General features: G+C 38.1%; 1 protein-coding gene across 1 annotated transcript; it reads left to right on the top strand.

Moving 5' to 3' along the window:
- The first annotated feature begins 877 nt into the window (after positions 1 to 877).
- LOC117912190 lies at positions 878 to 16,999 on the top strand. Its single transcript, XM_034826689.1, has 8 exons — positions 878 to 973; positions 13,061 to 13,193; positions 13,284 to 13,360; positions 14,461 to 14,559; positions 14,641 to 14,711; positions 14,812 to 14,902; positions 14,999 to 15,134; positions 16,641 to 16,999. Exons 1-7 carry the CDS (start codon positions 917 to 919, stop codon positions 15,107 to 15,109), a joined length of 639 nt encoding a protein of 212 aa, XP_034682580.1. The 5' UTR covers positions 878 to 916; the 3' UTR covers positions 15,110 to 15,134; positions 16,641 to 16,999.
- The last annotated feature ends 269 nt before the right edge of the window (positions 17,000 to 17,268 follow it).

Raw genomic sequence — 17,268 nt, 5'->3', positions numbered from 1 at the left:
CACATCCCTCTTAAACCCTCTCACTCCACCTCTATCACCCTTAAACCCTTCCACTTCAGACCCCACACTGCCCCATTTGCTCTCACTGACTCTGACTCCCCAAGTCCCTCAGCCCCAACCCCGAAACCCGCAAACCCTTCTCCAAAACTTGCTGTAAGCTTCTTTCCTTTTCTTTTTGTTATTTTTTTTTTAATTTCAAAATTATGTTCATGATTCAGTCTTTCGGGTTCTTTATGCTATACATATATGGTAGCTTTGATCTTTTCGTCTTCTGCATTTTCTCAATTTCCATAATATTATTATTATTATTTTTCATGATTTGAGTTTAATTTTGGTTTTTCTGTTTTTTAACCACAACCCCACAGAAGAATTTGCTTTAAACATCATTTTTTTTTTCTTTCCCTCTTGCTTTTATCAGTTCCAGAAAAAACTTAGTGGTTTTGTGATTATTCAGTTTCAATTTTGGGTTAAAATCTAGTGTTTTCTGATGATTCAACTTCAAGTTTGTGTTGTTGATGCAATTTTTGACATTTTTGCAGGCCAGTTTTGATCTTTTAATCTTCTTCTGTTTTCTTTCTATTCCCAATTTTTTTTTGTCATGATTTTAGTTCATTTTTCGTTTTTCTTATGCAATGTTTAGAACTCCTTTTCAGGACAATTTTTGATCTTTTTGATTTTTGAAATTTTTTGATTCCACAATTTTATGTCTTTGATTTCAATTTCAAATTTGGCTTCTGATGCAGTTTTGGACCGTTATTTTTGCAGGATAGTTTGCTCTTCCATCGGATTACTTTGCTCAACTTCCCTCGTGATCTTCGTTAGATGTAAGAGAAACTTGTTTTGTATTTATTCCAATGTTGTGTGATTTGTTTAAATGATATTTTTGGATTGAGAGTTTTTGGTAAATGTTGTGCAAATGCTGAAGCTGAATGATGCGGCTTTTGATCTTTCAAGTGGGCCAGTGATTGATGAGGTTAGTTGTTTCAAACTTTTGGTATGAATTATTATGGAAACAACCATTGTTGTTCTTTTTCTTTTCTTTTCTTTTTAATTTATTTATTTATTTATTATAGCTGCAATTGGTTGATCTTTCAGTTGTATGGTAGCGATTAAATCTATGAATCAACAAAAGAAATAAAAATGGCTTGTTTGTATTGATAATTGATTTGTTTGTACTCTGATAAAAAAATGTAATTGATTTGTTTGTACACTACAGGACATCACTGGTTTAAGATAATAAACTGCAGTTTATTTTGTGTAACAATAACTTAAATTTTATCTATCTATGGTGCCATGAACAAAGGAAAAAGGGCAAAGAAGAAACTACAACCAAGACAAAACTTGGAGAGACTTAGGGCCCGTTTAAGATAGTTTTCCCTTTTTGGCTTTAGCTTTTAGCTCAAGCTGAAACCAAAGTCAAACAAAAGACAACATTGATATTTCAAAGGTTTTGTTAGACATGAAATAGCTTCCTTTATAAATCTATATTAAGCTCTTTTTTAAATCATATACTCTTTTAACAAAATTTATCCAAACATGTATAGAAACTCTTATTGAGGTCAAAAAAGAGCTTTTGGCTTTTCAAAAGTTAATCCAAACATAACTTACATGATGAAACAGTTCTATATGATTCACTCTTCAAATTTTGAATGCTTGTGGTTCCCATTCACTTGGTCATTATTATGTAATAGTTATGATCTGGTCTGTTTTCCTTTGTTACAAGGAAGTTTCAGAATGTGAAGTATTTGTGTTAGACGTGATATAACTTGGGTATGAATATGGCACATTTACTCAACATGCTTACCATGGAATACATACCTAATGGGCTAATCAAACAAGAAAGCATGGGACCATTTTATATTTCATTATGAGTTTCCTCAGTTACTTCCTCAATGTGCTTATTTTATTATGCATTGGGTACCCATGTTAGGCATGTTTTATATATGCTATTCCATTTTATAATTTAGTTGTGTCCTCATGTCCAAAGATCTTAAGACTAAGCAATCCACCAATAAGACACACACCAATAATTGTTACTCATCCAAGTTGTCACAACTCACAAGCACGAAGTTTCCCCTTAAATTTTTTGTGTTTGTGTGATGCTTAGACCCTTCAAGCCAGTCTTTTCCCAACTCACATGAGATGCACTAAGAAAAAGCACACAACACACAATTATAGGGTAACACCTGAACTTGTATTACTTTTTTTTTTATAGATAAACATAGAAAAAATTTCATTAAAAGAGGGAAGCAAGAAGGCAACCCGAAGCATACAGGGAGTATACACGAGAAGCCCCAAAAACAAAAAGCACAAAGAAGCTTACACCCACCAACCTCAATTAGAGCCCAACCAATCTGCAAAGCTAAATAAGGAACGGGGCTCTCCATCTAACCAAGACTTCGTCCAAGAGAAAAGATTACAAACGAAAGAGGCTTTCAATCTTTGGATCGACAAAACCTCATTATTAAACACTATCCTATTTCTTACTTTCCACATCGTCCAAAATAAACAAAGGGGGGCTGCCCGCCAGATTTTCCCACGCTTCTTGTCTATAAAGGAAGCGGACCAGTCAAGGAGAGTGTCTTTAACCGTGAGCTGAAGGACCCAATTAACTCTAAACAACGTAAACACAAGATTCCACAGCACCCTCGCCTTGGGGCAATGGATAAGGATGTGGTTAATTGTCTCCTCATCATTACAACATAAGAAGCATTTGTTTGCTAGAGACCAGCCCCGCCTTTTGAGATGATCTTGGGTTAGAACCTTCCCCCAAGAAGCTTCCCAAGCAAAAAAACCCACCTTAGTAGGCACGCAAGGGCTCCAAATGATTCGCCACGGAAACAGGACTGCACCACCAGAATCAAGAGTATTGTACAGGGATTTTACAGAGAATATCCCATTCTTAGAAGCATTCCACACCACACTATCCTCCATCCCAATGTTGAGTCTCTTACCTTGAAGGACCGAAAGGAGGCTCGCCACCGCCTCCAGCTCCCAGTCATTAAATGATCTAGAAAAACGAGGAGACCATCCCCCCCCATCCCCATAGAATCCCAACAATCCTCTACCCACACATCTTGGGAAACCGCAAATGCAAACAGAGAAGGAAATGCCTCACAAAGGGGAATGTTACCACACCAAATGTCCTTCCAAAATTTCACCCTTCTACCATCCCTACGGTGAAGGAAACGTTTTTAAACAACAGCTCGCCTTCCTTTCTGATTTCCTTCCACAACCCCACCCCATAGCCTTCCCTAACCTCACAAGAGATCCACCCTCCTTCTTCTTCCCCATACTTCGTGCTGATAATAAGTTTCCAAAAAGACTCCCTTTCAGCCGCAAAGCGCCAGCTCCATTTACACAGCAGGGCCCTATTGAGGGTGGAAAAATTTCTGATCCCCAAGCCACCCTTCATTTTATGAGAGCGAACCACATCCCATTTTACAAGGTGAGGCCTTTTTTCCAACGCACCCCCACCCCAAAGGAAGTCCCTTTGGATTTTCTCAAGCCTCAATCTTACAACCCTTGGGATACACATCAAGGACATAAGATAAATCGGCATGCTAGCCAAAGTGCTCCGAATGAGCGTGATTCTCCCCCCCTTAGAAATGAACTGCCTCTTCCACAAAGCAAGTCTCTTCCTCATCCTTTCTTCCACACCATCCCACACAACCACCGATTTGTGAGGAGCACCAAGAGGCAGCCCCAAGTAGGTGGAAGGAAGAGAACCCACTTTGCAGCCCAATTCAGAAGCCAAGGCCTCAGCACTCTCAACTCTTCCCACCGGCAGAATTTCGCTCTTCTCCAAGTTGATGTTCAGACCAGAAATGGCTTCAAACCACATTAAAAGCCAACTTAGGACAACCATTTGGTTTTGGGAATCCTTGCAAAAGACCAGCGTATCATCCGCGAATAACAGATGAGATACTTGAATCCCATTTCCACCCCTGCCCCTTAATCTGCATTCAGAAAGAAAGCCCCCCTAACCGCTGAACTTGTATTACTCTCCAAAGGTTTATAAGAAATAGCTAAGACTCCTTGAGCAAGACTTCCACAACACTTTTTAGTTAGTTCGTGCAGAACAAAGAAGACCATATAAAGGCATTCAAACCCTACCCAGGTGATAGAGATCAGCCCACCAAACTCCCTCTCATTTGGGAAGTGGCCTCTTTCAAATTTGAAGTCAAATCTTCAGCCATTGCCACCTGTCCAGTGGACTATTTCAAAGGCTTCAACCATTGGCCACTTGTCTTGCTACATGCATTGCTTGCCTTTGGCTTGCCACCTATTCCCAAGCTCACAACTCACTCACTTGTCATGCTACCTTCATACATGCACCTACTCCTTTGTTGTAGAGATTTGCTTGTCTTGTGCCATGTGTCTAGCACATCTCAGCTTACCAAGTGTCTTGCTCTAGTTGTGCCTGCAGCTCCTTGCTTGGGCTTTGCCTAATGCCAAGATGCCACACCTTGTGCTTCCATATGTCATGCTTTAGTGTTAGCCCTTGCTTGGGCTCTTCAAAATGCCAAGTGTTGTATGTTATTAAGCCCATGAGTGTCATTCAATTCACTATTGTGTGTTTAGGGGGTCCATGTGTGTCAAACCCTCTCTTGGTCCACATGCTTGTGTGTGCTAAGCCCTCTTCTTAGCCCATGGATCATATCCATTGCATTATTGGCTCATGTGTACCAACCTTGTTATATCCTTCCATCCAAGGCATGCATAGTGTATATCAAGTATCACAGTTGCATCTTGTGTCATTACACCCATGAGTTGCACCACACTCATGGCATCACACCCATGTGTGAGTGGTAGCAAGGCTCATCATCACACACATTTGAGGCCCTCATGTTGTGCTCTTGGTTTGACATAACTTGGGCCATCATCACTGCATTTGAGTAAGCCACCTCCTCCCTAAAGAGCATCTTAAGTCATTTCCAATGTGTTAGAAGAAGACATCATAATGCTTGACCAAGCATAATTAATTTTCTGAAATTGAAGAAAATCCACAAAATTCTTTTTCCACTTGGAAACCCCTTCTCAAGGCATCCATTTTGAAGGAAAAATATCAGCTCCTCAAAATCTCATGCTTGAATTTTTGCTGAGTTGAGGCACACATGTGCATGTGCACACTAGCATGCTGCCACCCCCAAGCCATTGCCTTGCTCTCATGACATCATTCCACTTGCATGATATGATGGCTTTATGTTTAGACTTATAGCTCTTCATGCATGACTCCAGCAAAATGATATCGGAAGTTTTTTCTTTTGCTTATTCCTCCTTATTTTCTAAATTTATTCCATGATAAATATGAACTGCAAGCATGGGATTTACTCAGTGCTTGGTCTGCTTTTATACCTGTTTCTTCATTAGAAGCACTTCAACCGGAGAGGAAAAGCTATTATTCTTGCATATTCCTGCTGGTTATCCAAATTATATCCCACTAATAAAAATAATGCAAAAGAAAAAAAAAATGGAATTGGTTTTTTTTTATGTGTTGACTTCATACCTTTTCCCCCATCAAAAGCATCTTATATATATCTGGAAGAATCATACGACACTCCTTGTCAATTCCAGTTCATATCACCCATACCTTCTGTTACTTGTTGGATGGACATAAATGATTCAAGAAGTATCAAGCATATTCTGTGTCATTTGTGTGAGATTGTGTTGTCCTTTCACCTGTTATCACAGGAAAAAACAATATGCATTTCTTTGTCCTAAGATCTGATTTATCATCCTAAACATGAGATTATGCTGGCAACCAGAACTTTTGAAGGTGGAACTATTTGTACTTTGTTACAATGTGTATCATTGGGAATTATGTCTGTTGCTGGAGAAAATTTATTGACCAAGAAATGAGTTTGTTGACTATGAAATTAGTCATGCCGGTATCCTTGCCTTAGGTTCCATCAGTCAGAGAACCAACATCCAGAAGCATGCAATGTGACTTTGAAGGATGTCCCTAATTCATTCTTAATACTTTCTCATGAAGTCGTTGCAAAAATATAAGGTCAAAACATGCCTGCATTCTTACATCATCCTCAAACTTTTTCCATGGGACTATGTCATTGTTAGGGCTTAATCAACTCCTTTATTACATGTTTAGGTCTTCATATGGCATTTGCCCCTAGGTTTCATGATATTCATTTAACTTTTTATCCATCAATCTATTAAATTCACAAGATGCAACTTTTGATTCTTTATTGTTTTCTACATTTTAGTGCTCAAAAAAGTACAATTTCCATTTTTCTTTTGACAATTGTCAAAATGTCTACATAATGTAGTTAATGGTTTTGTTGTTTTCTTTGGAGCTTGCTTAATGTACATGTCATATTCAATATGTCATGCTCATATATCACATGAGTTATGTTTCTATGATAAGCTAGTGATTCTATATTGTTACATTATTTATTGTATGCCATGAAATTAGTCATCAATGAAGAGAGCTTCATGATAAGAAAAATATTTCATATTAAGATTCACTATCTCAAAATATGGTGAAAGAACATAGGTTGAGACATGCTAATTAACACACTTAACTGTTGATTAAAAAAACTTACTGATTAATCCTATTGGTCTATCTAATGGGACACGTTATGGATTACTATAAGGTAACTTTCTTACCTACAACGTAGGTCATAAGTATTTAGTTTGAACATGTGTGAACTCTGCTTCGACCCACATGAGCCAACAATCCTAAACACATGATAACATTAGGATTTTTCAACAGATGGTAATTTAGCCTCTTTTTTTTTTTTTTCTTTTATGGCTTCAGAAAAAATTTATGTGTTTCCCTCTGAAGGTCTAAGGGCTTCCCATTTCCTTCTTGTGCTCCCTGTCTAATAGTATAACCCCCTTTCTGGAATTCTGACTTTCATAAAAATCTTAATGAATGTGAAATAAACAATCTTAGGTCTGTTTGATAGTGGAAAGAAGAATTGTTTTCTTGTTTTTTTTTATATTTAAAAAAGAAAAAGTAAAAAAGAGAGCGAACATAGATAACATATTAGATGATAAGTTTTCCTAACCTGTTTAAAAAGAAATTTCTTGAAGATGGGTCATTTTTGGAAGACAGTAAAATGTTGTTTTTTGTGTTCTAAAAGATGCAAGCACGTGATTAGTTGAGGATGATCAGAAGTCTGACAAGTTTCATTATCCTTTTTTTTTTCCCTTTTTTGATGGAGACGTGTTCATTATCTTAATTTTAAAAATCATGTTTCATTTCTGCTGAGGCCCTTGCTTCTCTCTTGTTTCCTCTTGAAAGTGTTGTCTTAGACTCTTATCAACTTCTTCTCTAGATAAGGAACTTTGTTCCTTAGATATGTCAGGTATCTTTTCTTCAACATCCTTTCTCTTGTTCTCTTGAAGAGCGATACCCTGCTTCCTGCAAGCCTAACTGATTTGGAATTCAAAAGTTACCTCAAAATCAAAGCTTTTGCATGGTTAATGATTTATGAGAAAGTAAATATCAATTATTTGCTTCTGGCTGGGGTGCCCTTCCAAATAATTAATTTTGAAAAATGTGTACTTTAAGGGAGCAGTGGAGTAGTTGACCACATCTTTCTTTATTATTTGTTGTGTTGAGTTCTGGCTTTTTGATTGGGATCCAGTGGTTGGTTCTTGGAGAGGCTCCAAACAAAAGGGTGTTTTTTTTATAGGCATAAACAAAAGGGTTGTGTCTGTTCAGGAATCTAGCAGGAAATAAGAGCAGATTCTGTAGGGAATTAAACTGAATTCCCAATTCGTGAGAAACAAAAATTAGAGAAAACACACGCCAAAGAAAAACAATCACACACACAAGACAGTATTTACGTGGTTCGGCAATTTGCCTACATCCACAGAGTTGCAGGGATATCACTATTATCAGGGAAGAATACAGAGTACAACCCCACGGCTACAATATTCTCTCTATATATATAACACGGCAACCCCACCACACTAAAAAACCCTAATTACAAAAGGTGGTTCCACAATGGGCTAAACGGGCCCAACAGACCTCAATAAATCTTCCATTAAAAAGCCATGCAATATTATTCGGGTCGGGTCGTCAAACCGGATCAAACAAAACTAGGCTCCACAAAGCCCAACAAATCTCCCACTTGGAGACTAGTCCAATCACCAACATCAAACCGCTATCCTCCAAGAAACAATCCCTCATCCCTGCAACTCATCCTCCTGTCCTCAAGCTAGAAAACCAATTGAAGCTGCGCACAACTTCAACTTCTCAATAGTGACACCCTTAGTCAACATGTCTGCCGGGTTCTTAGATCCACAAATCTTCTCAAGTATTACCAGTTTATCTTCAACAAGATAATGGATAAAGTGATATTTTGTTTGTATATGTTTCGACTTTGAATGAAAAGCCGAATTTTTGGCAAGAAAATTGCACTCTGACTGTCATTGTGTAGAATGCCCATCTCCTGCTTCTTACCCAATTCATCTAAGAAACCATGTAGCCAAATCATCTCCTTTCCAGCTTCAGTTGCTGCAACATACTCAGCTTCTGTAGTAGACAAAGTAACAATCTTCTGTAGATTTGAAGCCCATGATATAGCTGTACCACTTAGAGTAAAAACAAACCCAGTAGTACTCTTTCTACTATCAATATCACCAGCAAAATCAGCATCTACATAACCCTGTAGTTTCAAACTTGCACCTATGAAGCAAAGACATGTATCTAATGAACCCTTCAGATATCTTAAAATCCACTTGACTGCCTCCCAATGCTGCTTTCTAGGCCTACTCATGAATCTGCTCACAACTCACACTGCATGTGCAATGTCTGGCCTTGTACACACCATAGCATACATCAAGCTGCCAATAGCTGAGGCATAGGGCACCTTGCTCATATGGTCCCTTTTTTCTTCTGTCTTCGGTGACTGTTCTTTGCTTAGTTTGAAATGACTACCCAAGGGTGTGCTCACTGGTTTAGCTTCATTCATGTTGAACCTGTTGAAAACTTTCTTCACATACTCTGACTATGAAAGCTTCAATGTACCATTAGCCTTGTCTTAATGATTCTCATACCAAGGATTTGCTTTGCAGCTCCCAAATCCTTCATTGTAAACTGTTTGGACAATTGCTTCTTTAGATTATTAACCTTCTCAATGTCAGACCCTGCAATAAGCATATCATCCACATACAACAATAATATGATGTAAGAATTGTCAAAGGACTTAACATAGCAACAGTGATCAGCTTCACATCTCTTGAACCCAATTCTATGCATAAAATTATCAAACTTCTTGTACCACTGTCTAGGAGCTTGTTTAAGGCCATACAAGCTCTTTCTCAGTTTGCAGACTAGATTCTCTTGTCCCTGAACAATGAACCCTTCTGGCCGAATCATGTAAAGGTCTTCCTCCAAGTCACCATGAAGGAATACTGTCTTCACATCTAACTGCTCAAGATGTAAGTTTTCTGCAGCCACCATTCCCAGTATAAGTCTGATTGTTGACATCTTCACAACTGGAGAAAATATCTCTGTGTAGTCAATGCCCTCCTTCTGCTGGAACCCTTTAACAACTAATCTGGCCTTGTAACGTTTGCTATCATTATGTTCATTCTTTATTCTGTATACTCACTTGTTGTGCAAAGCCTTCTTTCCTACTGGCAATTCAGTCAGTTCCCATGTCTGATTCCCCAACAGGGAATCCATCTCATCCTTCATGGCTAACTCCCACTTGCTTGAATTCTCATCTTGCAAGGCTTCATCATAACACTCTGGCTCACCACCATCAGTCAACAAGAGATAATTTAAAACAGGTGAATAACGCTGCGGAGGTCTAATGTTCCTGGAAGATATGCGAACTTCAGCTACAGGTGTACTCAAATCTACTTGTGAATTTACATTCTTCTTATCTTCTTCAGCCCTCCTTTTGGACAGTACTTTCAGTCAATTCATCTAAGTTAACAAACTCAGATTTCTTTTGATCTATCTCTGTAACATCTGACACTACAGTTGACCTGTCCTTGTACATAACCTGTTCATTAAATATCACATTCTACTTCTGATGATTTTCTTGTTTTGTTCATCCCAAAACCTATAGCCAAATTTCTCATCACCATAGCCAATGAAAAAACATATTTTTGACTTTGCATCAAGTTTACTACGAGCATCAGAATCAATATGAACATAAGAAACACAACAAAAAACTTTTAAATGTGAAAACTTCACCTCTTTACCGCTCCAAACCTCCTCAGGAAGTCTGAACTCCATGGGAACTGATGGTCCTCGGTTTATCAGGTAAGCTGCAGTGCTAATAGCATCAGCCCAAAAAGTTTTTGGTAGTCCAGCATGCAACCTCATACTTCTAGCACGCTCATTGAGAGTTCTGTTCATGCGCTCAGTCACACCATTCTGTTGTGGTGTCCCAGGAATGGTCTTCTCCATCCTAATTCCTTGTGTAGCACAATACTCACTGAACCCTCCATCTATGTACTCTCCTCCATTATCTGACCTCAAACATTTTATTTTCAAACCTGTTTCTGTCTCAACCATGACCTTCCACTTCTTAAAAGTTTCAAATACATCAGATTTATTTTTCAGAAAATAAACCCATACTATTCTACTTGAGTCATCAATAAAAGTGATGTAGTACCTTGAACCTCCTAGGGATGCAACCGGAGAAGGCCCCCACAAATCAGTGTGTACTAGTTCCAATTTTTTAGCCTTCGGTGTCCTACCAGTTTTCAAGAAGCTCACCTTTTTTTGCTTTCCTAAGATGCAACTTTCACACATGTCAAAATCAATGGACTTCAATTCTGGTAGTTTTCCTTTTGACAACAACATCTTCATCCCTTTCTCACTCATGTGACCAAGTTTGCGGTGCCATAGGCTTGTATCAGTACTTGCATCAGCAACTGCAATTGTGTTTCTTGGACATGAGGTCATATATAGAGTACCAGTTTTCTTTCCACGAGCCAATACCCTAGCTCCCTTTGTAACCTTCCAAGTACTACCAACAAATAGTATTGCATGTCCTTCATCATCAAGTTGTCCAATAGAAATCAGATTCCTCCTCAGGTTAGGAATATGTCGAACCTTCTCCAGTAACCAAACAGATCCATTGGGCAACGATATCCGGACGTCTCCCAGACCCACAACATCCAAGGCTGAACCATCAGCCAAATACACCTTACCAAAATCACCTGCAACATAATTCTGTATGATTTCTCGGTGTGGAGTGGTATGAAACGAAGCTCCTGAATCCAAAACCCAATCATCAAGTGGACTGTCTCCTGTACCTCTTCTGTTACAGCATTAGCAGAATCATCTTCATTCTTCTTCTTAAGGCTTTTGCATTGCCTTTTAAAGTGACTTGTTTTCCCACAATTCCAGCATTGTACTTGTTGGCCTGATCTAGATTTGCTTCTGTTTCGATTAGAATTTCTGGAATTTGATCTACCCCGATTTGAATTTCTGTCATTACCTTTGCCTCTTGTCTCAAGGTTTAGGGCAGAACCAGATCCTGAGGTTTCACCTGCATCTCTTCGGCGAATCTCCTCAGCCAGAATTAAATCTCGTATATCATTGTACTTGAGCTTTTCCTTTCCCGTAGAATTGCTTACTGCCATCCTCATTGCCTCCCAACTGTTTGGCAAAGAAGCCAAGATGATCAGAGCACGAATCTCATCATCAAAATCAATTTCTACAGACGACAATTGATTTGTGATTGTATTAAATTCATTCAGATGTTGTGATACTGATGCATTCTCTGCCATCTTCAAATTGAACAATTTTTCATCAGATGCACCTTATTGTTTGCGGACGACTTTTCATACATACTGGACAAAGCCTTCATCAAATTTGCTTGGTCTTCTCCTTTACAACATTATGTGCAACAGACCTAGACAGAGTTAACCTAATAACTCCTAGAACCTGTCTGTCAAGAAGCGTCCATTCCTCAGCCTTCATACTCTCAGGTTTTGTCCCTAAAAGAGGCAGATGCAATTTCCTCCCATAGAGATAATCTTCAATCTGCATCCTCCAATACGCAAAGTCTGTGCCATCAAACTTTTCTATTCCAGACGCCTTTCCTGCTTCCTCTGCCATTGCTCCCACTCAAACCTAACCCTAGGCTCTGATACTAGTTGTAGGGAATTAAACCGAATTCCCAACCCGTGAGAAACAAAAATTAGAGAAAACACACGTCAAAGAAAAACAATCACACGCACAAGACAGTATTTACGTGGTTCGGCAATTTGCTTACATCCACGGAGTTGCAGGGATATCACTATTATCAGGGAAGAATACAGAGTACAACCCCCACGGCTACAATATTCTCTTTATATATATAACACGGCAACCCCACCACACTAAAAAACCCTAATTACAAAAGGTGGTTCCACAATGGGCTAAACGGGCCCAACAAGCCTCAATAAATCTTCCATTAGAAAGCCATGCAATATTATTCGGGTTGGGTCGTTAAACCGGATCAAACAAAACTAGGCTCCACAAAGCCCAACAGATTCCTCTCGGCATTGTGCTTTGTTGGCCACCCTGTGGATGATTTAGACCAAGAGGAATACCAGAATCTTTGGCAGCATAAAGAGCTATATCAGAGAATTGTAGGACAGAATCAGTTTCTTATCTTCTCCTTGGATCTGAATGACAATGGGGTTTGCTTTTATTACTTTTAGTTTAATCTCTTTGGACTGGGGAGAGAATGGCTCCCCTCACCAAAGGCCAGGTCTCACTTATCACAGTCTGGGCACTGATGGTCCAGCATCCAAATTATCAATTGGGTATACACATCTTTCTCAGGCTTACAAACTCAAACAACCAGACAGCATCCATATATTTTCTATACCCAAGTTTTATGAGTTCTTAAAGAACTTGGTATTTCATGTCTGAACGATGGCGTCTGGGACATGGAAGCAATTAAAAGTTAACCCATTTTGTTTTGATATACAAAGAATTGAAACTTATTTTGATCTTCTTGGTGCATTCATTTGTCTCTAACCATTTGACCCCAAGAAATATTTGGCATTTCAATGTAGTTCATCTTTGGAACTCATTACCTAGCATCTTATTTTTTTCAGTGGTTATTTTCAGTGTGGGCAAGAGCTGGGAGAGACTTTGTTAAATCTATCTCGAGCATGGGAACAAGCTGATACATCAAGTTCCAGTACTTTAGTGAGCAAGCTCCCTTCATTAGAAGGCTCTTTGACCGATAATGCCAAGACAGGCAAGAATAGCTGCAGATATAGTTTGGTTTTTACTTTTCCTTTTCTGGTGTTCCTTCTGAAGCCTATTTTCATTTTGCTTACTGAATTAGCATTTGGCAAGCGATTGGTATCTGCTGGAAGAAGATTTCAATCCATGGGGCAGTATGGTCAAGGTGAACTACAAAGGGTATCTATTCTTTGCATACCACATTGCCACCAAAAACTGTAATCCTCAAGATTCCCTGCTTAAAGCTCTAAGTTGCCCAAAACAATTGATTTGTCTCTGATAAACACTCAAATTTAGCATGTTATTAAGCATGGTAAATTGATCCCACTACCATATTTTATGGTTAATTTGATATCGTTCCCTTGTGATATTGTACAGTTTGTCACACTTTGATGTTTCCAAATTGTTAATAAAAATTGAAATGTGCACAGATTTTAGAAGTCACTTACTGCTCGTAAGTACAGAATCAACATGAAATAGGGAAATGATTTTAGCTCAGCAGAGAGCTTACTGTTTGTTTCTATAAGAGTCGCAAGAGTCGCAATTTGCCACGTCAATCAAACTACTTGATTCCATGTCCCCTCTTCTCTGGTAACCCGCCACCAGTCGTATAGAGCACTCCGCCCACCACCACATATGTTAGAAGTCACTTACTGCTTGTAAGTATAGAATCAACATAAAATGGGGAAATGCTTTTAGCTCATATATGTCGTTTTTCTGCTCTCTTTAAAGCTAGTTCTTCCAATGACAGAAAACTTCCAATTTTAGTGAGTTTTTAAGATAATCAGTTCATTTTTGTTTACTTCCACTGTACATGCCCCCTTTTTGGCTGGGTGCTAATTAATTTATCTCTATTTGCCTGTAAAAAAAAGGATTATCAATTCATTGAGTAAAACAATTTCTTGATCTAGATAGCTTGTCCCAGTCAACAACTAATGTCTCCAATCAATCTGCATATCTAGCGAGTGTTTTCAGATAATCATTCCATCCGGAAAATAATTTCCTTACCTAAATAGCTTGTCCAAGTCCGCTGTTATCTCTGATCAATCATTTCCCCCCCTTTTCACTCTTATGCTTCAAAAAGTAATCCAGACATCATTTGTTGCCAGACACCTCTGCAAGAGGAATTTGAGGGTAGGGTTTGATTGTTGTGGAAGGAGGGTTTGCTGATGTCAATTCAAGTGTATTATGTCTCAAATTACATAGATTAGTCTATGGGGATTTTTTCTTAATGCGCCATTAACATAGCTTTAGATTGTGGGTTTCTTTTATGATTATAGATTGCAAAAGCAATGACTACGACTGGGAAGCTCCTGTGTGCAAGTTCAGTGTCTGCAGAGACCAATGTACAACCAAAAGAAGAAACTAGGATGCTGAAGGTAGATGATAACCATACACATGTTATGGAAGTTAAGCCCAAGTATTTGGACTTAAATAACTAATGTGGTTGCCAACTGCAGTTTGGAGAACTTCAGGTTGCTTTAACATCTGATAAAGCCAACATTGGGGCTGCAATTGGTTTTGTTTTTGGGTAATTATCCTGTTTGAACTGTGAGTTCTCTTTTCTAACTTTATTTCTTGTGAAGGGGTCTCATGACAATATATAATTATCTCCTATGCACGATATGTAGGATACTCTCATGGCAACTAAGTCAGGGCGTCCAAAGCATACCTGAGAGCTCATTGCAGTATGCAAATGATAATGCTTTGCTTCTGGCTAAGGTGCTTAGGGCCAATTTCATTTAATTTTGATCTGGTTTTGTTCCCTTTCCTTACTGATCACTGTTACATTAATGCATGAAAAATATTTGAGTGCAGTCTCTAAGGGGAGCTCTACTTGCAATTTGCTACTCATCAACAGCCTTGTCTGCCTTAGCTACTGTGGGGCTTATTTTGCTTGCAAGAGAGCTCAAGTCAGGGGAAAAATGAGCATTTCACTGCTACTGTCTTGCTTGTAAGTGCTAATGTGTTTGCATAGCTTTAGTGTATGAGTTCCAACAATGGGGATGACGTGAAGGATCTGGAACCTGTAAATGATCTAAAATGATTTTTAAATGTTCCAACTATGTGGTTAAAGAACTGAAATTGTAGCATCCGCTTGATTGATTCAGTAAGTTATCTGGAACTGTACCAGTTGAGCATTTTATTTGTGGGGGAAACTTTTTGTCTCCCTCCATTGTGTCTCACAACTTGCAGGTTCTATCCTGTTTTAAATCACAATTGTTATGTTTCTCTATATTATCTAGGTAGACGATTAGATGTTCAAGGAGTAAAAACCTCCAGCAGTATTTAACCTTCAAACACTAGGATGTCTGTCTGGATTAGACCTTCAAACAGGCAGGGGTTGAGTTTAAAATCGAACAAAGTTTAGGATGCGCCTTATATAATTTATAAATTGTTTATAGAGTACTACTAAATCATCCGAATAGGTAACACACACAAAAATGTTAATGCCCTTGATTTTCAAAAGCATCAAATGTGTTGGCCAAACAATTTAGCAAAAGCCAATTTGTTAAATCAATAATTTCTCTTGTTTATAATCGAGGCGTATTTGCCATAGTTTTCCTTCACAATTTCAGAAAGCAAAGTGAAAAGAAACGAGGAAAAAACTGATCTATTGAGGTGTCTTTTCTTTGGGTGTATATAATGAGTTAGTTTGGTATATTTGAGTGGCATGCATTCATCTATAGACCCATTTACTATATTGGTGCTGCATATTTGAATTATCTTCTTTAGGAATTGTTTTCCAGATAGTTATTGCATCTCCAGCGTTGAATATGGTGGGTTGGCTCAGTAATCCTGAGAAAATATATAGATGTTTTTGAGGAAGCATCTTCATTCTTATAGCTAATTTGCTCTATATTTTTCATGATCATTGGTGTCATTCCCTCTCTTGGGAGATAATGAATTGCAATGTTCTTCAACAACTGCAAAACAATATTTTACTAAATCTTGCTTCATTTCTTGTGTCTTCATAAACTGGAGTCTGGGTTTCGTGGAAAGTTTCCAGCGGTTGTAGGACACATACTCACAATCAATGTCCTGTGAATTGGAGACACAGATGTGATTCTGAAACTTTGATTAACAGAAGTGCACAAAAATGAATTATTTTTGACACTTGATCTGTCTGCTCAATGTCACTAGATTTAGAGATATGGGATAGGATTCTGAGGCGCACACACCTTCACCTAACAGTCCTATACCGAGACTCCTTGTATGGAATGTAATGTTACATAGATGGTTGACCAAGCTGCAGCCAGTTGGGATATTAATCTGCCCTTTTGGACTTTATGGAATCTGGTATCATGCCATAGAGATTCCTGAGCATGTGAAAGGTTATTAGATTGAAGCTTTGGTTGATTATATATTAATAGTGTCACCATCTTACTGAGTAGAATCTTATTTTTCTGCAAAGATTACTTGTATCAATTCTGACTTTCTCTTAATGTTGCTATCACAGTGTTGAAAAAACCGATTCAGAGAATGGACGGGTGGCTCCAAGTGACTGCAGCTTCATCGAGAGATCGTGTTGTGTTAGCTTGTTATTGACCCCTGGATTATAATTAGTAGAGGGTTACATCTTTTCATTTTCAATGTATATAAAGAACTCATGCTTGAAGCTCAATACGTAATGCTTGTAATTTACAAAGAATGCTCTTGCAAGTACTCTTACTGGCATGAGTGTGGTTGTGTCTTAACTTGATCCATTCAAATCTAGCTTGGGAAAAGTATGATGTTTGGATTGAGAAATCTTAATCCAAACAACTAAAAGTTAAAGACTTGAGTTTATATTTGTTACATAAGGTTATAATTTGATCAGGTTGAACTTTGGCCTTGTTTATTTTTGTTTGAACTTCAGATCTTTTTTATTTAAGTTGAATTTTATTTTCAGATATTTTAGGCAACATAAAAGTGTATAAAAAATTCATTTTTATTTTAAATCTCTAGTATGAATGAAAAAAAAAAATTAAGAAAAATCATGTTATACATAAGATGAGAAAAATGTTGAAAGATTTTTGGCTTCAACCAACTTTGCTAAGGATGATAAAAGTTTGGAAACAATGAATGTTGGATAATTTTTTTTTCTC

This window comes from Vitis riparia, chromosome 4 (genome assembly GCF_004353265.1).
Source record: "Vitis riparia cultivar Riparia Gloire de Montpellier isolate 1030 chromosome 4, EGFV_Vit.rip_1.0, whole genome shotgun sequence".
In the NCBI taxonomy this organism is placed as follows: Eukaryota; Viridiplantae; Streptophyta; class Magnoliopsida; order Vitales; family Vitaceae; genus Vitis; species Vitis riparia.
Note: the sequence above shows the minus strand (reverse complement) of the source record. Positions and strands in the feature narration are given on the sequence as shown.